General features: G+C 38.5%; 1 protein-coding gene across 5 annotated transcripts in view; it reads left to right on the top strand.

Annotated features, from left to right (window-relative positions):
- EIPR1 (EARP complex and GARP complex interacting protein 1) overlaps window positions 1-24,430 on the top strand; it is a 91,931-nt gene that overhangs the window by 38,239 nt on the left and 29,262 nt on the right. For all 5 annotated transcript variants that reach the window (XR_009967782.1, XM_062634601.1, XM_062634602.1 and 2 more), the window contains exons 4-5: window positions 5,333-5,489; window positions 18,738-18,837. Coding sequence is in view for 4 of the 5 variants with exons in the window: in XM_062634601.1 (XP_062490585.1) it covers window positions 5,333-5,489; window positions 18,738-18,837 (257 nt within the window). In the remaining variant the exon portion in view is untranslated. The remainder of the gene's footprint in view (window positions 1-5,332; window positions 5,490-18,737; window positions 18,838-24,430) is intronic.

Here is a 24,430-nt window from a genome sequence, read left to right on the forward strand (position 1 = left end):
CTAGTCTTGCTGAAGTGAAACAGGCATGGAATGGAACAAAATTCTGCTTGTGAAATTCTGTGCCCACCTGTACTTCAGATCTCGCTGAGCATTTCTCAGTTAAAAGTAGGTAGGTATTTTTTAATTTCTGTATCTGTAAGTGTGGTCTGAAGAAAACAACTAATTCCACAATTTGAGAAAGAAGGAATGACTATTGTGCTGTTGGGATCTCTAGTAAGTTTGATAGGCATCCTTAATTTTAGAGTGTATTTTCAAGGTATGTGCTAATATACAAGACTTACAGCAATCTTTTTAATGATAAAAACTTAATATAAAAGTAATTGCCTACCATACTACATAATAACAGCCATTAATACAGAAATCTGGTGTGGTCAAATTACATTTCAAAACGATAAGCTTCTCTTGCATTCTCAAAGAGCAAATGGCATCAGATACACATCATATCAGAGCAGCTGAACAGCTTTCCAGAGAGGACACAATATGCTGGGCTCCAAGGAATGGCATAGATAGGCCTGTAAAATCTGGAAAACTGGTAACTTGTTTTCACTACTGTAACAAATACCTTCTGCCTGGAGTATCAAGGTGCATTTCAATCTTGCTCCATAGCAGCATCTGTAGTAATAATTTGAAAACAAACACAGAACCTATGTAGAATTGCTTTTCACATTAAAAATTCAGGCAGATTCGTTTCATTGCTGGCTTTTGACGATTTTCAAAATGCCGAAGAATTATAGGAGCCTCAGTCACATCAAGTTTCAGGGAGATTTCAATATGTATACATGATATAAAAAGCCTATAATCTTGCTGGCATCATGGAAATATGATGACTGGAGTGTTGGTGACTGGAGTGTTGGAATGGAAGCATACAGGCTCTTCAGGAAGGAACAGGGGAGACAAGGATGTGGTGTCACCCTCCAGTGACAAGCTGGAGTGCATGGAGCTCTGTCTGGGGATGGATGAGGAACTGACCGAGAGTTTATGGCTCAGGATCAACCATCCTGATATCTGTTGGAGAAACAACACAGCAGGGTGTAAACTGTACAGGAGGTTCCAGGAGTGCACGGATGGTAACTTCCTTCAAGTGACTGAGGATCCAATGAGGAGAGGTGCTGTTCTCACCAGCAAGGAGGGGCTGGTGGGGAATGTGAATGAAGCTCAGAGGTTCACATTGCAAAGCTTCACTTTGCAGCCAAGGCTGCAGTGACCATGAAATTGTGATGTTCCAGATCCTTAGGGAGGTGAGGAGAGTGCACAGCAAGCTCACTGCCCTGGACATCAGGAGAGCAGACTTCGGGCTGTTTAGGCATCTGCTTGGTAAACTACCATGGGATAAACCCCTGAAGGGAAGAGGGAAGTGGTCTAGTGGAAGTTGTCCCTGCCTGTCGTAGGGGGATTTGAACTAGATGGTCATTCATGTCTCTTTGAACCCAAACCATTCTATGATTCTTTTGATTTTTTCCTTCGGCCTCGCTCAATCTTCTAGGCAGTGCTTGGTTAGTTGTTTTAGGGTCTTCAATGTGGAAATCTGATTTTGCAAGAAACTGAACATTTTTAAAAAGTTACTTCATAAGAACACACCGTCAGAATTTCAAAATGTTGCAGTTCTACAAAGTTAAAATGGCTTTTCCAGGCAGTATTAAGACTTGTGGTTCTGTGCGGAGAGAAAAAATGTCTTGAGTGTGGGTTTCTCTCCACCTGCCCCCATCTAAAGTCTTTGTTGCACAAAGGTATAATCCTTAGCATTTCAGTCTTTTTATGGAATATAAATTTGATGTTGCACTTTAGTCTTTGTTTTTCAGTCTTCACTCAACTGATCTTGCATAAGTGCAAGTAATTTATTGTTTGTTAAGGATAAGAATCCGTCATATTCTATGGTGCCTGTTTAACTACTCTTTTCTGTTGCCTAAGAACAGACAAGGAGAGCTGCAGTCCTGCAGGGGGTATTACAGAGGTTTGTTTTCCTTTCCTTTCTGTTATTTGAAAGAAAGTTAAACTTGTCCATTGTGTGTTTGCAAGTGCTTTGCATTATGGATATTTATATGATAGGTTCCCACTGCTTTCTGAACAGATGCAGGGCAACCAAATGTTCATACATTCAGTCCATATTTTAGCAACTACAGTGTCTGATATAATTTTGGAAGCATGTGAACATCTTCCACTGGCAGGAAAAGTTGAAACCATATGAATATGATCTGCTGTAGTCCAAGGAATGTTGGTCTGTCAGAATATGGAGTGGGAAGTGATCATGGAAGTTGTACTGTCCATTCCACAATTACCAGAGAATTTTAAGGGGGAAAAAAACCAATAAACCCCAAATCAAAAACCAAACCAAAAACCGTAGAATAACACATCAGAAATGTGACAACTCAGAACTGAATCTGAACAAAGATAATGCAACATCAGTATTGGATATTGCTGTAAGTGTCTCACGTAAGAGTGGAAAGGGTCTCTTTGGTTTCTGTGTTCTGATACCTGCTGTGTAAGGTATCCATCATAATCTCATTATACTTAAATATATTCTAGAAAGAGTAACTTTAAGTATTGTTCCCTTTTGATATAATTTAAAATCAGTCTCATTTTTTTAAAATGCATAAAAATTTCTATTCATTAGCTAGCTAGTAAATGAAAAAGTAGACTTTAAAAGTAATAGTTAATTCAGTTGGTTTTTAAATTGTCATGCATTGTACCGTAGGTTTTAAGCATCTATTTCTAGCTACTGATTTCTAGTTTGAGCCTTGTAGATTAAATTTCAACTAAAAAGAAAGTAAACAGGAGGTCATATTTATTAGGCAGTTCTTGGACAAGATTACACGTATCGGTGTGTTCAGAAGTGTCTTGTGTGGGCTACTTATTCTAAAATCTCAGCTTCCTGACCATTGAACTTCTTCATGACATTTCCAGGCTGTCTTAAGACTTGTGGTGTTGTGCTGAGAGGAAGGATGGCTTGAGAAGCATGTAGTTTGTTTTCTACTACTTGCTTTTGTGATTATCCACACAGATCTTGTTATTAGTAGAAAAGCTAATGCTTTGTATGTATGGTACAGACCTTTTGGTAATCATAATCTACCAGAAACTTTTCTGTGGAGTTCTTTAATGTTCTGTCACATACCAAGTATTGAGGCAGAACACTGGATAGATCTTACCGTCTTTAACTATACTGCACTTTCAATTTAGTTTACTTATTATTTGTATGGTGTATAATGCATGTTGCTTTGCCCTTTGCTAAAGGCAGCCATTTGTTGTTGCTTCTTCCTCTTTGTTCAGTGGCACATGGATTTTACGTAAAGGATTTGCCTCAAATGATTTGGAAATAGCTGTTTAGTTAGTATGTGCTACAGTTAGTCAAAGTTCAGTTAAGTGTTAAGAAGTAAGGGACTGTCCAGCATCTTTAGATGCATGGTCTCCTGATAACTGTAGTCAAGTTGTATATGCCCAATTACAGTTATGTGCATCATAGAATCATAGAATCGTTAGGGTTGGAAAGGACCTTAAGATCATCTAGTTCCAGCCCCCCTGCCGTGGGCAGGGACACCTTACACTAAATCATATCACCCAAGGCCTCGTCCAACCTGGTCTTGAACACTGCTGGGGATGGAGCATTCACAACCTCCCTGGGCAACCCATTCCAGTGCCTCACCACCCTAACAGGAAAGAATTTCCTTCTTATATCCAACCTAAACTTCCCCTGTTTAAGTTTTAACTCGTTACCCCTTGTGCTGTCACTACAGTCTGTAATGAAGAGTCCCTCTCCAGCATCCCTATAGGCCTCCTTCAGACACTGGAAGGCTGCTAGGAGGTCTTCACGCAGCCTTCTCTTCTCCAGGCTGAACAGCCCCAACTTAACGCTTCTTTTGATGCAGCCCAGGATACGGTTGGCTTTCTGGGCCATACCTGTATGTTATATTTAGTACAGTTTATCAAATACCCAGTGCTTGTGTGTTCTGAATTCCGTGCTTGAATTTAAAGTTCACCTCCTACCCCTGTTTCTTTCTCACAGAAGTGGCCTTTTTCTCTTACTGGCTTGACCTAGCTACTTACGATTTTTATTTCATTTGGCTACTCTTTAAACGTGTGCATTCTTGCGTTTTGGGGTTATTTACTACCCATCAGTTACTTTTTATCCTATTTATCATTTGGGTGCTTTTTATTTTTTTTCCATATAGAATATCCAGATTCACAACCTTTATGATAAAGACGTTTTTAGCCCTGTTAATATAATTTTAGCTGAAGAAGGCCTTTTACAGAGTTACGGTCCTTCTCTTAAAACCACTCTCAGTAAAATTGTTCCTGTTTTTGTTTCAACTGTTGTAAGTTGATCACGTCTGCTCATGGCTCTGTAATCAGGCACTTGGCACTAAAGTCAGCTAAAATGTACTTGGAGACAGAGCTGTGAGAGAAAGGCATGCAAAATGACCGAAGAACAGAAAACATGCTGTTCTTTGCTGCGTGGCCTCTGGACTTCATGTTTAACACATCCTCCAGCAGGTAGTCGCTCCCCATGCTTTTGCTTAACGTAGCTGTGGCTGGTTTCTTTGTTCCTGCTGTAGTGGATAGTACTGTCTATTCGTCTTCGGCAGACCCTGGACCAGAGGCTGGAACAACATGAGCATATGCAGTGCTGCTCTGGTCTCCTCCCATTTTGCACTGCTACAAATCGCTATACTGGGTGATGGGCAGTGCCGTATGTGCACAGACCATATGGTATTTTCTCCTCTATCTACAGGTGGAGTGTTCGTCATAGATTGTAAAATTTGCTATATGTGTGGAAGTTCAGTTTTCCTTTTGGAAGCTGCTTCTGTTTGCTAGAATTAGAGATGTGTACTTACATGGAAAACATGCAGTATTGCTAAACAATTATTGACAGTAAAGGATGTGACATAATGCTGCAGATTCACCTGAAGATAGCCCTGAAAAGGAAAACATGAAAATGATGTCTAAATACTTATTGTGATACTTCAATATCAATATCTAAATACTTCATTTCAAGAAATGAAACTTGTTGGTCATTTTCATTAACATCAGTATGTGGAATGAAGCTTCGAAAAGTTGCCTCCCAAAAAATTACATTTTCATGAGCACTGAATTTTGCCTTTAAACAGGGAAAGCATACTAAATACGTGCTAATTATGAGTTTTGCAGTGGCTTGACTGCTAACCTGAGGTCTGTATCCTTATCCACATTCTACATTCTTTGAATTCATCTAGGTATAATATTTTTAAATGTTTTAAACAGCAGATGTGCATTGCTTATAGATTTGTGTAAATGTTGATGCGCTGTATACAAAGTATGTCTCCCATACGATGATCTGTTGACATTATTCTCTGTTGCTTAGCTTCAGACAGTAAAGTCATGACATGTGCTGCTGTTTGGAGGATGCCGAAGGAATTGGAATCAGGCAGTCATGAATCCCCTGATGATTCATCAAGCAACACTCAAACCCTGGAGCTACTCTGTCACCTTGACAACACAGCCCATGGCAATATGGCCTGGTAGGATTTTGCATATTTTATACTACTAGAAAAAGCCTAAAGGATAGACCTGTACTGTTAGTTTTGTGCAGATTTATATTGTAAAAGTTATGCTAGGCACTTTAAAACCATTCCATTAAAAAAAAAAAGGTACAAATTGGATTTTTAGCCCCAGATGTTTCATAGATTAAAATCATTTATGGTAGTCCTGCAAACACATATGGAGTAACAGCCTGTGTACTGTTTTAATGTGTTTCTCTCCACCTGCCCCCATCTAAAGTCTTTGTTGCACAAAGGTATAATCCTTCGCATTTCAGTCTTTTTATGGAATATAAATTTGATGTTGCACTTTGGTCTTTGTTTTTCAGTCTTCACTCAACTGATTTTGCATAAGTGCAAGTAATTTATTGTTTGTTAAGGATAAGAATCCATCATATTCTATGGTGCCTGTTTAACTACTCTTTTCTGTTGCCTAAGAACAGACAAGGAGAGCTGAAGTCCTGCAGAGGGTATTACAGAGGTTTGTTTTCCTTTCCTTTCTGTTACTTGAAAGAAAGTTAAACTTGTCCATTGTGTGTTTGCAAGTGCTTTGCATTATGGATATGTATATGATAGGTTCCCACTGCTTTCTGAACAGATGCAGGGCATACCATAAGTTTTAAGCATCTATTTCTAGCCACTGTTTCTAGTTTGATCCTTGGAGATTAAACTTCAACTGAAAACAAAAGTAAATTAAAGGTCATATTTATTAGATGGTTCTTGGGCATTATTGGAGAGATCATTGTATTTGGAAGTGTATTGTCTGGGCTACTTTTTTTCTAAAATCTCAACTTCCAGAATGTTGAATTTCTTCATGGTAATATCTATTAATTCTTTCCTGCTCATTTTCATATGAATACTTCTGTTTATAAGTCTTTGTTATTTAAAAAAATCCCTTTTTATTGTTAAAATATTTTGATAATTAGTTTCCAAAATAGTTGGGAATATTATTTTTTGTTTTAATCTTCACTGTTTACTCCTTAAGATTTGTACTTTTTGTCTTTTAATTTTCCATAATCTGTTTCTGTCTGATGCTGGGATGCCAGAACTCTGTGTGATAGCCTGATCACCAGAGGAGAAATGGGGATATATTACTGCTTTGTATCAGGATGTGAATTTATGTGAATGCCAAAATGAAGCTTTTATTTTTTCTCTAATATAGCTTTTAGGAAGTTCATGTGCAGTGTTGTTTCCTGTTGTCTGACTTTGTTCCGTAATAGCGCTCACAATTTTCTTCTACAGTTTAATATCCATTCTATATATGTGTATATATGCACATAAAGATCTGAAAATGTCCTCTGTTATAGAGAGATGAAAAGCATAAACAGAACACTTGGCATTAGCGCCCCTCACATCATCTCAGTCAAGCACAGCTGAGTTGAAGGATCTTGTTCTAGAGCAGGCTTTTCTATTCCTGCCTGAATTGTAGTGGAAACATTTCACATGAATGAGTAAAACAAACATTTTTGCTGAATGTGTATCACTTATAGGCCATGTCCCACTGAGTGGTGTGTTGACTACCAATAGCAACTTAAATATTCTTTTCTATTACACATTTTAGATGTTTTTTCCAAACATCTCCAAAATATGAGACTATTTTATGCACTTATGGTACAACTGTCGTTGTAACCAACCATAAATCAGAAAAGCAATTTTCCTCAATGCAAAGTATAAATACTTTTGAAACTTCAATGTAAGACCAGCATTCTAGTGTACACAATCGCTTTGTATGAGATCAGCAGTGGTCTGGCATCATGCACTTTCAGTAAGAAGGGCAGTGCTTATTTTGGCTCTGTTATTTGCCTTACCATTAGAGCATTCTTCTGTACATTTTACTCTCAAGACACAGGGTGAACGCTGAACCCAGGGTTTCAATGTGACCACATGCATTTTTAAGGAGGTTGTCTAATCCACAGAGTGCAGTAGAGTGACATACCAGGTCTGCTTGGTTAAGGATGGAAAAGTTTGGAAGTGATTAATCAGAAAGCATGCTTAAAAAAAGAAAATAAAAAAAAAAGGGAGTAAAAACATACAACGGGCTTTTATCGCATCTTTATATACTGGGCAGGGCAGAGTGTTGTAGCTGACAGTACAGTTTAGAGATGTAGGGTGTGATGATCTCAGCCTTTGTGGCACCTGCTGTGAACTTCTGTGATTCCAGACAGTAGCTCATGGGAAGGTATTTTGTGTGTCTCGGCATCTATAGTGCAGTTGTTTTACAGTGTTCATGGATCTGGGTTGCAGATCTTAAGTAACTGAGATTTGACTATAATTAAAAGGAAAAAGCAAAACTGTCGAAAATGCAATTGGCTATACACTCTGATCTCTGAGACATTACAGGCAAGTGGAAACAAAATGTGCTTTTCTACAGTTCTATTTTATCTGGATTGTGTGAGATACTGTGTTTAAAAATTAAGAGAAACTTTTTGCTTTCAGTTACTGAGATTGTTTACTACCTCTAAGCTTTGCATCTGGAACCCACTAGAATTTTTATTCAAACTCTTCTATGGCATAGAGAGTTCAGAAAATTAAGCAGATGCTTAAATTAAGCAAATGAGTAGGCCTATTCATTGCTCTCTGTGGTTCAAGTGTAAGACTTTTTTCATCCCCTATCTGCTGTTCCTCATGTGAGCCAAAATGCAAAGATTTTGAGTGCAAAATTCCCATGTGAATTACTTCCAGAACTACAGAGATACATGGGCATTTTTGTGCTTGAAAGGAAAAAAAAAGCTACTGCTATGCATTTGTTTTGTTGATAGATGTATGTATTCACAGTGTTACACATATATAACCGTAGGTATGTTGCTTTGTGCAGTGTTTTAAGTTTCAGTGTGTATAGAAACCTGCCATTTGGGTATCTTTCAAGAAGCAGTCCAAGGTACAGTCTGGATGGGAGAGGCCGAGGAAACATGACAGCAGTTAATGAGATTTTGATACTCCTCTGAGTGCAGCTTGGAGGAATTTCTAAAACTGTGTCTGCTAAAATCCTAAAGTCTTCTGTTTTAGAAGTAACTTACTGTCTACATCTTCCTCAGTTTTCCCACACTTTTTTGATAGTAGTCTTGGCAGAGTAGTACTCAGCAGAGGGTACTACAGGTGGTGAGAGAATGTAATCTGTGTAATCTGTGAGATCCTGAACTTGGAACTCAGCCGGGACTACTTCTTTTGTCAGAAGTAAAGCTGAAGGTTCTCCTCTTGCAATGTGCTGGAAGCAGGCATGCCTATATCTGCTTAATATCCTAATTTTGCTTTCCAAGTTTGGCAGGCATAACATACTGCTGACGCTGCTCAGTAGCAAGGTATGTGCTTCAAAAGAGTAGGGAAAAGTGAACTAGTTTGATGGTTCATGGAGTAAATTTGGAATAAAATAAAAGCAAAATAAGTAAGGGAAGCCTGAAAGGTGCGGAATGAAGGATTCAGGTTTTGTATACAAAACAGTAGTCAGCTGCCAAAAAAGGTTGGAAAGGGTGTTAGGAATAAAGATAGATCACTTTGTTAAGCTCCTCTACTTGCTGAAGCTGACTTTTTTTTTTGTTTTTGTATCCCACTCAATCAATCCTGAGTATGGATTTGCAGCTATTACCACATCTAAGAGAAGTTAGAGAGGAAGATAAATTATAGGTTTTTTTAGAAGTCACAGGTGTTTCAAGAACTCCAGGTTGCTTACCACTAAAATATTAAACTGGAATTTCGAATTCACAAAGGAGAAGGTTACTATAAATGAGCTATTCCCACAGATTTTGTATGTACTTACATGTACCCATGTATATTTCACCTATGGTCTCCAAATAGAGAAGTACTGAAAAGTACCTTGGCTGTGTGGCTGCACAGTATGGAGCAACCTCTTTAAGGTCGGCTTTGTACCAAAGCACAGATTTTCTGTAACAGTCCTTTCAGCTTCAATGGAAGATTACTTTATTTAAAATACATAAAGTACTATGCATAACATTATTGCTTCAGTTTCATCATGTTCATCAGTGGAATGAACATGCTTAACTCTCACCTGATGAAAGTTAAAACACATCTGTAATTGATGCCCTGACAACAGATAAGTGCATTCCAGAATTGAGATCCAGAAGCATTTTACTTATTCTTTCTGGCTTTTACAATAGTATTTAAAACATTGTCAACATTTAAGAATAATTCTTCCACACCTCGTTCATTCCATGCATTTACGTTCTCCATCAGTCACCTCTGATATTACAAAGATGAAGTACACAGAAAAGGTTTTTTTAAAAAAATTTACTATATGATAAGTGTTTTCACTGGGCTGCTGTCATGGGTTAAGTTTATCAGTCATTCTCCCCTCTACAATCTCATTCTTTCTAAAATAGTAAAAATTTTAACTGTATTTTATGTGCCTCTCACTTCTCCCTTCTTAATTCTGTGTGGTATCTTCAGTTCTTTACAGGATTTTGCTCTTTTGAATCTTTGATTATCCTATATTGTATTATATATAAATGCATATGTTCAACCATTTGTTGTCTCTTTCTCATATTTTCTCTCCCATTTTCCCCTTTTATCCTCTAAAATGTGTCTGGAACCAGTAGAGTAATTTGTAATATTCATGTCTTTCATTCCCTTGAATGTTTTTAGTAATTTGGAGTAGTTAGTAGTGTGCAAGTTTAGAATGTTAAGGTATTCAGTGGAATTGTATATACTAAGGAATAATTGTGATTCATTAATTGGATAGTAAAATAGTAAATCCTTGTGTGCCAAGTTTATTTTGCTAAATTTTCATCAGAATTTGACTCTAGTCTTGTAAAGCAAAATCTGACATAGAAGCAAGTACTGAGGGAAACATATGCTGTGTTTAATGTATACGAACTTGCTCTATGTGTTCACTTAGCTTATGACCACTTCTGATAATTTCAATAGATTTCATACATTACAATGAAAATTAGTTTGGGTTAAGTCTTTGCAGTTGTCTGTGTTTACCTTGGATTTGTAAATCATGATACAGAAAACAGTACAGAAACTGTGTTACTCTGCAAATAAAAAATGAGTTTGCAGAGTACAATTTCACTTCTTACTAACTTGAAAGTAATTTTTCTCTTCAGTTTTCACCATGCTGTCATATTCCCTGGTTTTACTGCCAAATTAGTTGAGATTTTTCCCTACCAAAAGAAAACTCAGCTATTTTTAAAAGGGTTTGTTTTTTTTTTTTTCCTGTATGTAATGCCCCTCTAGCTATTCTTAGCCCTAAAAGAATTAGTTGCAGTCTGCCTCAACTGATTTTGCTGGTGAAATAGGTACCAGCTGATTTTATTCCCAATTTTGGTGGAATTGCTTAAAAGGTTAGTGGGAAATGTAAATAAATAAATAAATAAATAAATAATGATGTTGCAGAACTGTGGAAAAAAATAGTTATGCAGGTGAATTTTAAATGTTCACAAGGAACTGGCTTTGAACAGGTGTCCCTGTTTTTTTTTGTCTCAGACTCCAGTTTGCTCTCCAAAATGCCATTAAACATTTATTATTTAGACTATTTACTACTCAGAGTAGAATAACTTCCCTGTAAGTACTGTGCTTCCCTAGCATAACGTTCTGGGATGATTGTAGATGAAGTAATATTGCTGACAATTAACTTGCATGGTACTTAAACATTCACGGCTTTGAAATGTCTTTTGGATGTCTGTTGGGTGAAAAAAATGATCCTTGAACATTTGTAACGAAGTGCATCTATTTGGTAAAATATATGTGAGAACTTAATGGGTGCACTGCAGCCTCAAGCAGTGCAGACCGGTCTTCAGTCTTGGGCAGTGGTGATGGAGAGGTTGTTCAGTGAGGCCACACTAGCTAGAGTGCCAGCTACTTGCAGCCTGTTTACCTGAAATACTCTCAAGTATCCACAGTTACTGGATTGTTAGAGGGTACTTTTGTGCCAGGTCTGTGTGTAAACCTTTATTGGTTTTGCTCTTCTTTTGAATAGAAGGAGTGGTAATTTTCCCCAACTATCAATGCAGATCCTAGGCAATCATAATTTTCTCCTTCTCACATGTTTCAGTTAATTGGCAAAATACACTCAGATGAATATTCTATTTTCCCCCCGCCCCCGTCTAACCATGCAGATGTCCCATTTGTTACAAACAGCAATAAATTAGCAGGAATTTGCTATATTCATGTTGCCATCTTTTGAAAAATCCCATAGGAAAAAACTCGGATTGTCCCCCCCCCAAGTAGATATATATCTCCTCTAAAATGAGTCTGCAGAGACTCCAGCTGTTTCACAAATAAACTTTTTTCAGCCCTTAATCTTCACATTAATACATGGAAAGAGCTTTTGGCATCATCTAGCCTCCAGAACTGAGTAGGACTTCTGCATGACAGCTTCCTGTGTGCTTTCCTGCCAGGCATTCATACTATTAAAAAGTTTTTTGTAGGTTTACCACCTTACTGATCTCTGTCAGACAAGCCAGTTAAATGTTTCTCTTATGACATGTTACATATCCATAATATCCACTTAGGGTTTTTTAAGCCCTGTTCAACAGAATGGAAATGGTGTCTGTGACAGCAGCTGCTCTATGAGCACAGTATGTTGTAGAACGATAGAGGTTATGTGACTTCTGTCCATCTGCTTTGGAAATGAATCCTAGCTTTTACATGCAGTTTTCCCACCTCCCTCATATTTCACTGAAGAAACTCAGATATGTGCTGGGGAGTTACATTCTTCTGTATGTGCTGTTCGTTGTATATAGCAATTAACTTTTGGTGACAGTAATCTGTCGTCAGTGTCTGCTTATGTGAAATGTGTAACTCCTTACTTTGAAGCTTTTTTCCTATTGTTGTTAAGAAAGGTGGTGAAAACAACTTTTAATATTCACGTAGATCTTTAAACCGTACATGCTTTCCCAAGCAGTTCTGATTTCACTCTTTGGACATATTTCATTTCCAAAGCATCTTGTCAATTGATTCTTTTTCTTATCAGTGATAAGGTTTCAGCTCCTGAGTGAGTTGTTCCTAAAACTGTTAAGAATATTTGTCTGTACAATAGTATCTGCAAATCCTACAAGCAGATACATGGCCTTACACTTAGTAAAATGTTTTTGGGTTATAGAGTTCAACAGGTGCCATAAACTGTGCTGCCAAAACACTTCATTCCTGAAGTAATTTAACTGCATATACTTCAGACCTTTTGTTGTTGTAGGTATGTCGCCAAAAAACCCTTACAGCTGTAGTGCATTTTGCTGTCTGAGCACACGTATGTCACATGGACTTGGTCTAAAACACTTGCAAAAGGCAAAAAGAACTTCCAGAATGTTTTAAATAGCCATTAAGTCCTCAGATATTTCAACCATCAGTAACAGTAGGATAATTAAAGGATAATTGAAATACTACTGTAAAATATGCATCATGGTAATGTCACAGAAACTTTAACAAAATGTGTTTACATAGACATGTTATATACGTAGACATGTATTTAGCACCTGACCAATATGGGATGAAACATAATGAAATTAAAAGGAGTTTTGTATTTGCCTTAAAGTATTACCTGTGAGTTTCTGCCATAGTATTTAAGTATTCTTGTTGTAAATAATCCAGTGTTCATGTCTTGGCAGCAGTGACCATGGCATGGTGGAATTTAGGATCCTGAGAAGAGGGTGTAGGGCAAAAACCAAGCTCACAATCCTTGAGCAGACATTGGCCTCTTCAGGGATCAGCTTGAGTAAGTCCCATGTGACAGGATCCTAGAGGGAAGAAGGGTCCAAGAAAGCTGTTTAATATTCAAGGATTGCCTCTTCCAAGCTCAAGAACAGTCTATCCCAACAAGCATAAAGTTGAGCAAAAATCTAGTAATATGCTGAATATGCTAGTAAGAGGCAGACCTTAGAGGAAACAGCAGCGTTTTAAAAAAAACTAGTGTACTTTTTTGTATCTTTGAAAGCAGAACTTTTTCTGGAAAGATGAATTAATGTTTCTCATCTGTCTGGAATAAATACATGTGACAACAAACAGGCAAAGTAAGCTTTGTAAGATTGTTAATCAGCTCTAAGGGCTTGTCTGCAATACCAAATGAACATGGAGAACCCCCATGACCTTAATAACACTGTGCTGCAAAACTGCTTTGTAGTATGGATTCCAGTTAGTCCCACCCATGAGATTCTTACTCTGTGGGATTTTCATATGGGCTATCTCTCTGAACACAGGAGAAATAATTGGCTTCACCTGCAAGTCAGTGGGAAGAAATTAAAGATTTCTTAGGTTGTTGCAATCTGAAGAACTGTAGGTTGCTTTTGCTGCGCACTTTACAAGAACTGTCCATGTATAGAACTTGGATATTTTATTGCTTCAAAAATAAACACAGAAAAATGGCTGACTGATGCCTTAAGTCTGAAAATGGTTAGTTACAGCTTGCTTTCTGTAAAGCAGGTCTTGCTGTTTAGTGTTTCACCTATTTGATTGCATAGGTTGTGCTTTGCATCCACCAGTAATTACTCTTACTGTGCTTCAAGTATGTACAGAATGTAGGTAACTTGGTTATATTGCAGACTAGAGATGTTAATTCCCATTTATAGTGTTTTGTGACTTGAAATGTTACAGTGACAGTTTATCTCAGTTCAGCTCATATGTTGAGTCTGTATAATATATTTGTATGATTTTGCTTTCCTGTTTTAAGCGTTATTCTGTAAAGCCATGGCCAGCCAGCCGGAAGTCTGAGATTGTTACGAACAACGGAGGTGTTCACCTGTTGATCACCACTTTAAATCATGAATAGCTCAACAGGAATTTAATAGTTGTTTCTACAGAATGGATATTTAGGAGCTCCTACTTAAAATCAGTAACTCCTATATTTGCTTTCTTGTAACGAATGCACTACCATGCTTTCTTTTAGATTGTGAATTTCTGTGATTCAGGCTGTCTATATAATGTTTACGTGTTCATAAATACCTTTTCAATGCTGACATTTATTTGGCCTTGTAAAGCAAGGATCACAATTCCTTTTCTCACTATAAATGTGTTTAATTGCAACTGTAGTAGGCAAGGAGATTAAGTGAAGTAAATACAAATATTAAGGATTATCCTTTAATATTTTGCATTCTGCTGTATGATTTTTTTTTTTCAAAAAGACTTTGGGGGGTTGCTAAGACTGTAGTATGACAATTTAGGGAAAAAAAAAATTTAGAGACAAGTTCTTATTCTGAGTTGCCTCCTTTTTGGATACTCTTTGTATTTCTGAGTGTAAAAATAATTTAAAGGTCAGAATAAAGCCCATCTGTCTTTGGGGTTCTTGTCCAAAATAATCTTTAACTTCATTTCTCATTCTTCTTAGCAGCCTCTTAACTAAAAAGGCACCTAAAAAAATTTCACCTTGTCTTTCAGGTTTTTTAAGGAAGCTGTAGTTTTTTGTTTTACTGTGTCTTGAGAAGTTGGACACCAGATTATATCTCAGTGGCTGAGAATTTTGAGATAAAGCATAATTTACAAGTGCTGCCTGCAGCATGGACTTCAATGCACTGCAAAATAGCCAGAACTATTTTTATTCAGAAATGTGGCTCCTCTGTAGAGTATTTGTGGCAAGGGGTAAGAATTGTGTGTTCCAGGTTGTCCTCAGTCTAATCGCCTTCCTCTTAGAATACATGTTCTAATCGTATGATTAGCAGAGTCGCCTTTGCATTTGAATCATTGTGCTGCAAAGAAGGCAGAATATTTGAGTCTATAACAGATGAATTTTTGTGATGGGCTGCATTGAGGCTGCAGGATGTTCTGCTGGGTTACCAACCGTTTGGGTGTATTTTCCATTTTGCAGTGCATGACAGTTTTCAGTCTAGCAGAATTTTTGCACTTCTAGAAATAAATGGTTGTCACTTCTGTAATTATGGTTAAGCGGTAGTTAATGTTTGCTTTGTCCAACAATTTCTGGCTGACTGCAGTTCACATCTATGAAAGTGTTTGCATGTTGCTTTATTCTTCTTTAGTCTATAATAGAGAGCTTTGAATTGTTCATTTGTAAAAGCTCAGTACGTTAATAAATGATGGTGTTAACTATCTTTTCACATAAAACATGGATAATAGTCCTTTCATGTGCACATTTGAGTGAATATTTTAAATTCTTTTTTTTTCTTTATTAAGAAAACATTCTTTGTAGCATTTTTTTACCAAGAGCTACTAGCTAGAAGCTAATTTGAAGTATCAGGAGTCAGATGATAACAAAATAGGGTAAAAGGCAACAAATATAATTGCTTGTCTGCTGTTTGTAGATTATGTCTGGTGTTTGTAGATTATCTGAAGAGCAGCCATGAAGTTGACACTCAGTTTCTGAGTGGCAGCTGTGAATTTGACAATTATCTTGTCCATTTCCACAAACTGTAAGCATCAGCAATTGTTGGCACACTCAGGAAAATGGTATTGCCTGGTTTATCTGTTTTCCTTTTTTTGAAGATTATCACCACCTCTGCTGTGTTGAAAGTTGTTCTAAATGAAAACTTCAGCTTTTCTAAAATTCATATCTTGCTTTGAAGGCCAGTTTTTTTTTCACTCACCAGTGTTCTGTGGGCTTCTTTTCCTCTTCTTCATGATATTTCATGTTTAACATTCAGTCATAGCTACAAAATGCAGCAGAATGTGTTACGAAAAGTGATTTGAATAGCCTCCACTTAGATTGTAAAATCTGAATGATCACCCATGCCTGTAAAACAATGAGCTTTCATAAAAGACAAACAGAAGAAAAGCAGGCATCTCAGAAGGACAGAGGGAATGTGGAGAGACCTTTTCCTTGCAACGTATATCAGCTGGCTTATAATTGGCTCTGATTAGCACACTGTATTCAGCTATAATAATTCTTTACCTTGAAGCTCAGTGACACTTAAAGATGTGAAATTGCTTCCTACCTTTGAAAACATCAAAGAAAGTGCTTCCAATCTAGATTTTACAACTGGAAATTCAGTGATCAGTGCAGAAGACATGAAAATACATCAACAGGCATAAAGAGTATTGAACTCTGACTGGAAGAACTCTTAAGAGTTAATTGGTCAAACCAGATTTCATTGTCTATAATTAAAAATCTATCTCATAAATCACACCAAATACCACTTATATTTTCAGCAACATGTAAGAAAAATGATGGACTTAAATCAACTTAAAAATTTGTTAGTTTCCCATTCAGTTGTGTGGTGGCCCTGAAGTATTTGAATTTTGCTTTGGAAAACTGGATTGTGGAAAGTTAGCTGTGATCACATACAGGTTATAATACGTTAATTTTTTTATCCTGTTACATGTGTTCATAAAATGTTTTCGTGTCTTTGAAGGATCTAGTTGATGAATTCTTTTCTCCAAGTTGTGCCATACAACTTTAACAAGGAACACTTTTAAAATCAAGGTGGGCAATACTACAGACAAATCAGCCCAGTTTGAAGCAAATCATAGAATCATTCTAGTTCCATGCCCTTGTTAAAACACATTTAAAAATGTGGTGGTAGCTTAGTGGGCTAAATGAAGTGATTTTGTCCTAATTCAGGAGAGCTCATTACAAATTAACTTTTATAAGTAGTTCATTTCCATGGATTGACAACATAATAAAGATGTAGGTAATGGTTCCAGCAGAAGAGAGATGCAAAAGCTAATCCTTTGTTTGGTCTGCTCTGTTATACTAGGGAAAAGTTTGATGGGTGAGGGGTCAGCCAACACACCCTTTTAGGTATAGTTCAAGCTGCTTCATCTACTTGGCTTTAATTATTTTTAGCATAGTTCTGTTTTCTCTGCATGCTCTTGCTTCTCTGTGGCAGCAAACAGGTGCAGTCTTTTGCCTGTATATCTAATGCTTGTTTTCCTGAAAGTGCAGGTTAAAAAGCAATTAAACTGTTCACGGAAGAACCTGTCTTAGGGGAGGGTAGTAGTAATGCAAAATCTGGGATAAAACAGAAGCAGACATACTGCGCAGCACAAAGTTAGGAAGGTAGCTAGCAGCTGCCTAACACGGGACTCACTTGTCCAAGGCTGCATCTATTCATGCAACTTCCTTTCATCTCCTCAGTTCAGATACTGAATTGATTCGTACAAAAAGTTAAACAGACTAGAGAACTTGCATCTAGTGATGGGCTCTTGACAAACCTCAAGGGATGGTACTTCATATGTGTACTGAGGATGACAACAACATGTCGAATGCCTTTGAATAGCTTAAGTTTTTGTCTGGAGATGGGAAGAAGTTTCTCCATGTAGCTATTGATACTAAAGTTGTGATCTTCTGCCCTCAGATTTGTTGTGGCACTCAATATAAGATGGTTAGGAGGTTGCACAACTTACTTTTAGAAGTGTTGGGTATGGAAGGCTATTTTCATCAAATTACAAGGAGTCTTCTTTTAACCTTACTGTTATCTTCAGTGAATTTATTAGTGTTATAGTGCATATATTTTGCTGTGCTGCCCATACTGACTGGCTTGAATATGCTGCTTCACATAGGTAGAACTAGAGGATGAGGACTTATTTCTTGCATTCCTTCATGTGTAGCACAAAACTGGTGAATCACAGGTAAAATGTGTATGTTGACTGAGTCATGATGACAGCTGCTGAACTGGAAGAGGGTTGCATCAAAGCTATGAGGCTTATGATTTTTGGTGCATCTTCAAAAAGAATGCACAACATTACATATGAAGAACTTTGAGGCTTCAAGCTAAAGCACTTGAAAGTGAATGTAGGCAAGGTCCATTTCTTGCTGCGTTTGTATGCAGAATGATTGCTACAGGCATAGAATCACAGAATAGTTAGGATTGGAAAGTACCTGAAGATCATCTAGTTCCAACCCCCTACAATGACATAATCTCTGTTTGTTTTGCATAATCACTGATTCAGTATGTAGAATGGACAACAGATGGAGTAAGGATTTCAAGAAACCATCTTTTTACCATTAGATCATCTAGAGAACCTGATAGCATTACTTTTTTTTCCTGATGGTTTTGGACAGGATGTCAGAGGGTACTCAAAATGAAATGATGTGTACATTAGCACTGACTAAAAGGTTTGATAAGCAAGTGTAAATTTGGTATCACATACCTTTTAAGTAACTGATGCTGCAGTAATGTTCATCTAGAATGTGTAAAAATTGCTAGATTGCTAGCTAATAACAGATTTTGTACTTAAAATATGGGTCAGATTTCAGCTGAAGAAATGCTGTTTAATATTTTAATATACTTTGGAGTAGATTAGATCCACAGCATTAAAATGGCTTTCTAGTGCAAATTCTGATTGGTTTTAATGTTAGGGTGTTTTCCTTTGTTTTGTCTTTCTGTTTTACAGTGTTATGTGGGAACCAATGGGAGACGGTAAAAAGGTGATTTCGCTGGCTGATAATAACATATTATTGTGGGATTTACAGGAAAGTTCAACCAAAGCTGTGGTAAGAATTTAAGAATTTTTAAGTTTTAAGGTTTTTTTTTAAACAAAGCATGACATACTTGAATATAGTTCAAACAACAGCATCATTAGCGAATAATTTATCTATAAAGCTAAAATTATAAGCTATCTTATAAAATTATAAAATTATAAGCTAGTTTATAATTTGCTAATATTTTAACTATTCTTTAGAAATACCTTGTTGCTTTTAATGTGGGTGGGGGAAATGAATATTCCATCAGTCGTCTTGAATATGAGTGTTAGGGTGGTATTTTGTATCTGTTGCTAGTGATTAAATATTTTCCTTTTTCTAGAGTTCCCCTTACTTTACTGGTTTTACAGTGAACAATCTAGAATAAAACAATGCTAATTTGATAAATGCGTAAAAGGGAAAATTGGTGGTCAGTAAAGCCAAAAGTTATTGAATTCAGGTAATAATATATTAACTCATTGGTTAATACCATGCAGCCCTCTACATAATTTATCATCCTTGTTGTATACATAGGCATAATATAGATGTCTCTATTTACTATTCACTGTGTTGATTTCTTAGTATTAATTGAATTTAGTACTATACTACCTATTCACATTATTTCACTCACTGTTAAAGATTTCTTATTCAGGAACATATATAAAAAGGTGTCATTGGCATAATTTTCTGTCTAATTATGACACCTCTTATAGATAAACAAAAATGTTTGCTTATTTATGTATAATGACATAGATCATGTATAGAAAACTTTAAATGTTTCTGTACAAACTCATTTGGGTCAGTGTCCTTAAAAATGAAAATTGATTATGTCAAGGACATTATTATTCAGTTGATCTATTGTCAGTTCTTGAATTAACTCATCAGTTCAGGGTTAGTTTCGTTTCTTAGATGCTGCTGAATTAGATTCTTAGCAATTGCTTGAAGAGTCAAGACACTGTGGCCACAAACTCTTCGCGGTTGTACTATCTGACTGTGCACAAATAGGTGAAGGCTTGAGTTGTTATTATTTTGTTAGATTTTCCATAGTGTCAGTGTAACATAATATAGTTTAATCCTTTGTGTTTATAATTAAGCCCTTTGGGTTACTTCACTAGATGAGAAAACTTAAAGTTTGTTTTTTTCCACCTGGAACTCCAGTCAGTGTTATGTTACCTGCCAAGGCTTCTTCCAAGTACTGTTTGTTAACAGTTGTTGAACTGATATTTAAAGTTTCTGAAGGCTGGCCTCCAGGAACTTGTTTGTGGCATTGGATCCCCTGGATTTGTATTACTCCTAAGTTTGTCAGTATTCCTTTCCTAATGCCTGTATAACACACAGACCAAAATATGGTGTTCTGTGGGATGCTCTCTAGTGAGTATGTTACCAGTCTCTCTATATGTGGGAGTCTTGCAATGAATACCACTTTTTCTCATTTTATTTTGCTTGAGATTAATTTACTAAAATTTTGCATGTTACATCTTCCTTTTACTATTCCTTTCCTCAGAATTAACCTCCTCACTCTGTCACACAAATATTTGTGAATTATTTCCATTTTCTTTCCTTCTGTTGATAGAATTGGGATCTACAGAATTTTGCAGAGGACTAGACTCTTCAGCAATTTAATCTCAGCATGAATTTGGAAATCAATATTTCTGTCCTCAAAGAAATGTTCAGTTTGCTGATCCTCTCAGTATTTCAGTTAGTGTTCCTTACCTAGATGTCATGGTTTAAGCTCAGCCACTCACTCTCTCTCTCGCTCCCCCACTTCCTCCCTCCTGCTCCCAGAGGGATGGGGGAGAGAATCGAAAGAATGTAACTCCCACAGGCTGAGATAAGAAACAGTCCAGTAACTAAGGTATAACACAAACCACTGCTGCTACCACCAATAATAATAATGATAACGGAAATAACAAGGGAAGAGAATGCAACTGCTCGCCACCTGCCGACCGATACCCAGCCCAACCGAGCAGTGATCTAGCCCTTCCGGGTAACTGCCGCCAGTTCTACGTCCTGGGCTTGACGTGCTGTGGTGCGGCATACCTCTTTGGTCAGTTTGGGTCAGGTGTCCTGTCTCAGCTTCCTCCCGGCTTCCCCTCCTCCCTGACAGAGCATGAGACTCAGAAAGTCCTTGGTCAGACTAAACATGACTTAACAACAACTAAAAACATCAATGTTATCAGCACTGTTCCTAGGCTGCAAGTCAAAAATGCAGCACTGCACCAGCTACTGAGGAGAAAAATGCTACTGCTGAACCCAGGACACTAGAATATCTTTTATTCTCTTACTTTTAAAGTATGCCTATACTGCATCAAATATTGATGCCAAAAGAAGGAATCCAGAAGGCAAAGTAAATGATAAACGAGCTAAAGGGATTTAAGCTGTAACATTTGTTATATGCTTATATTTGATAAAAGGAAACAAGAAAAAAAGATTCTGCATCAAAAACCCTGTTTTGTCTAATGAAGCTAAGACTATGGAATTAAATCTGTCAACCCCTGACTGACATCTTCATATAGGATCATTCTGAAATGTTTGATAAAACCTTATGTCGTGGTTTAAACCCAGTCAGGCAACTTCTTCACTCGGTCCCAGTGAGTGGTGCCGGGCTGACAACAATCAAGGCCCCCCCCCCCCCCCCCCACCGGGGCTCTCCCCTTCCCCGCTCCCGGAGGAACGGGGAGGAGGATCGAAAGGGTGCAACTCCTACGGGTTGAGACAAGAACAGTCCAGCAAACAATGTACAACACAAACCACCACCGCTACCACCAACGACAACAATGATAAGGGAAAATAACAAGGGAAGAGAATACGATACCACCGGCCAAGAAACGAGTCTCATGCAGAAGCCCGTGTCCTTCCGGGTAACTCCAAGTTACCCCCCACCCCAGGCATGACGTGCTGTGGTATGGAATACCTCCCTGGCTAGCCCGGGTCAGGCGCCCTGTCTCTGCTTCCTCACAGCTTCCCCTCCTCCCTGGCATGAGAGCATGAGCCTCACAGAGTCCTTGGTCAGGGTAAACATCACTTAGCAACAACCGAAAACATCAGTATCACCAGCACTGTTCCCAGGCTCGAAGTCAAAACACAGCACTGCACCAGCTACTACAAAGGAAAAACATGACTGCTACTGCTGAACCCAGGACACCTTAGTTTGCAGAAGTTAGGAATGTCATTTAGATTTTGCAGTTGGGCTCTCGAGAGACCTGATACAGAATTTGACTGGTTCTCTATATTTCTGTCTAAAATAATCTAGTATCTCATGTGAGTGCACTGTAAATTAGAATTGCTTGTGGTTAAAATTTTACCTGGAAATAACTGTTTACCATTATCACTCTTCTGCTCCAGCAATTTTGAGTTACTCTTTAATGGTACTTACTTCATCACTGAGTCTGTGACACTTTTAAAGTGAAGTTTAATAGTGAAAGTCTGTGGAAACTTGACTCTTGGAAGTCGAGTCAAGAGGCAAAACTCCAGGTATCTAGATCTTAAGCCAGGTGAATCTCTTCTAAAATGACTGGTATTGTTGCATTCCAGACAAATTTTTGTCTGTGAAAAAATTGTCTCACATATGTCTGTTGGTTCCTGAGTTAACCAGCATCCAGTTGAGCAAGACTGAGGAAAGCATGAGCATCTCTTTAAAATGCCTACCATAAACTTTCCACTAATTAAAATGATGACAACCTGAAGTCCAGGCTTAGAATCAACTGCTGTGTGTTTCTGAAATCTTTGAAGATTACTTCCTGCCTGAGAAATTACCTCCCTGTTAGAATCCATAGAAGGCTGAAAAACAATAACTGTTATAGTGAAGCAAGTTTATATTTGAAAAAAATTGTGTAGAACTGACGGTTACAGGGAGTGATGAGGGAAAATAAGAAATGGTTCATTACTGAGATGGCTTTCTGTTAAAAAAATACAAACCAAAAACCAACAACAAAAACAAAATGAAAAAAAAAAACCAAGCAAACAAAATTAACTCTGTAGTCCATCCTTTGCTTGCTGTTATACCCTGGAGGGAAGGAATGCCATCCAGAGGGACCTTGACACGCTTGTGAGGTGGGCTGATGCCAACCTCATGAAGTTTAACCATGCCAAGTTGTCGTGGTTTAAACCCAGTCAGGTAATTCGTTCGCTCACTTCCCCCCCTTTCTTGCCCTCCCCCTGCTCCCGGAGGGATGGAGAGGAGAATCGAAAAGAATGCAACTCCCACGGGTTGAGATAAGAACAGTTTAGTAACTAAGGTATAACACAAATCACTACTGCTACCACCAATGATAATAATGATAAAGGAAATAACAAGGGAAGAGAATACATCACCTCACCACCAGCCGACCGATAACTCGCCCCCCCCCAGCCCGACCAAGCTCTGACCGATACCTCCTCCAACCCTGCCGTCTCCCAGACCTTCCGGCTAACTCCCCGTTACATCCTGGGCATGACGTGCTGTGGTATGGAATACCTCTTTGGTCAGTTTGGGTCAGGTGTCCTGTCTCTGCTTCCCCTGGCTTCCCCTCCTCCCTGGCAGAGCATGAGGCTCACAAAGTCCTTGGCCAAACCAAAACATCCTTGTTATCAGCTCTGTTCCCGAGCTGAAAGTCAAAACACTGCACTGCACCAGCTACCAAGAAGGAGAAAAATGACTGCTACTGCTGAACCCAGGACATTATCCACCCCTTATTCCATACCATTCACGTCATGCTCAGATCCCACATTTTTAATATACCATCACTCTTATCTCGGTGCACTCTTAACTTAGTGAATGGACCAGTCCCTATAAAGCTGCTGCGTCCATCTGGTCCATGTCAGGCTCCATCTCTTGTAACAGTCTTCCAGAGCAGGAGAGACTGTGTGCAGTGTTCACACTCGTGAATAACCTGGGCAATAGTGTCCATTGCTAAGTCCACCCCTCGATCATGAGTCCATCTCTATGTTGCATCTCTGCTCTGATGGCCTGAAGTGCCATGGGCCCACCAGGCTCAAAGTAATTCACTGTCCCCTTACGCAGTTTCTGCAGCTTGTTGCTGGGCACTCCATACAGCTGCCTTCCATCTCCGACGCTTCCAAAGCACTGGAGGGGCCCAGTGGACTAGATACTTGCCCATACTGTCCCACACACCCTGCCACTCATCACTGTCCAGCCTTGGAGAAAACCTTTTGGTCCCCCTATATCCTTGGCTGGTGTAGCTGCTGTGCTTGCCGGCTCTCCCACCACCAGCTTCTCTTTTCCTGAGTCCAGCTCTTCCTCCTCTGCCTTGCTGGGAAATGCTGCGTGGTCTCCTGCATCCTCCTGGGGCTCGGCAGGCGGCTTCCAGGGGATGCTCTCGGCCGTCACGGGGCTCGACACAAGTGCAAGGTCCTACACCTGGGTCAGAGCAATCCCAGGCACAGCTACAGGTTGGGCAGAGAAGAGATTCAAAGCAGCCCTGCGGAGAAGGACTTGGGGGTGTTGGTCGATGAGAAAATGAACATGAGCTGGCTTCAGTGTGCACTCGCAGAACAGAAAGCCAACCGTATCCTGGGCTGCATCAAAAGGAGCGTGACCAGCAGGTTCAAGGAGGTGATCCTGCCCCTCTACTCTGCTCTTGTGAGACCTCACTTGGAGTATTGTGTGCAGTTCTGGTGTCCTCAA

This window comes from Pezoporus occidentalis, unplaced genomic scaffold (genome assembly GCF_034315485.1).
Source record: "Pezoporus occidentalis ecotype Australia unplaced genomic scaffold, CSIRO_AGI_Poc_V1 ctg43, whole genome shotgun sequence".
NCBI classification, from domain to species: domain Eukaryota; kingdom Metazoa; phylum Chordata; class Aves; order Psittaciformes; family Psittacidae; genus Pezoporus; species Pezoporus occidentalis.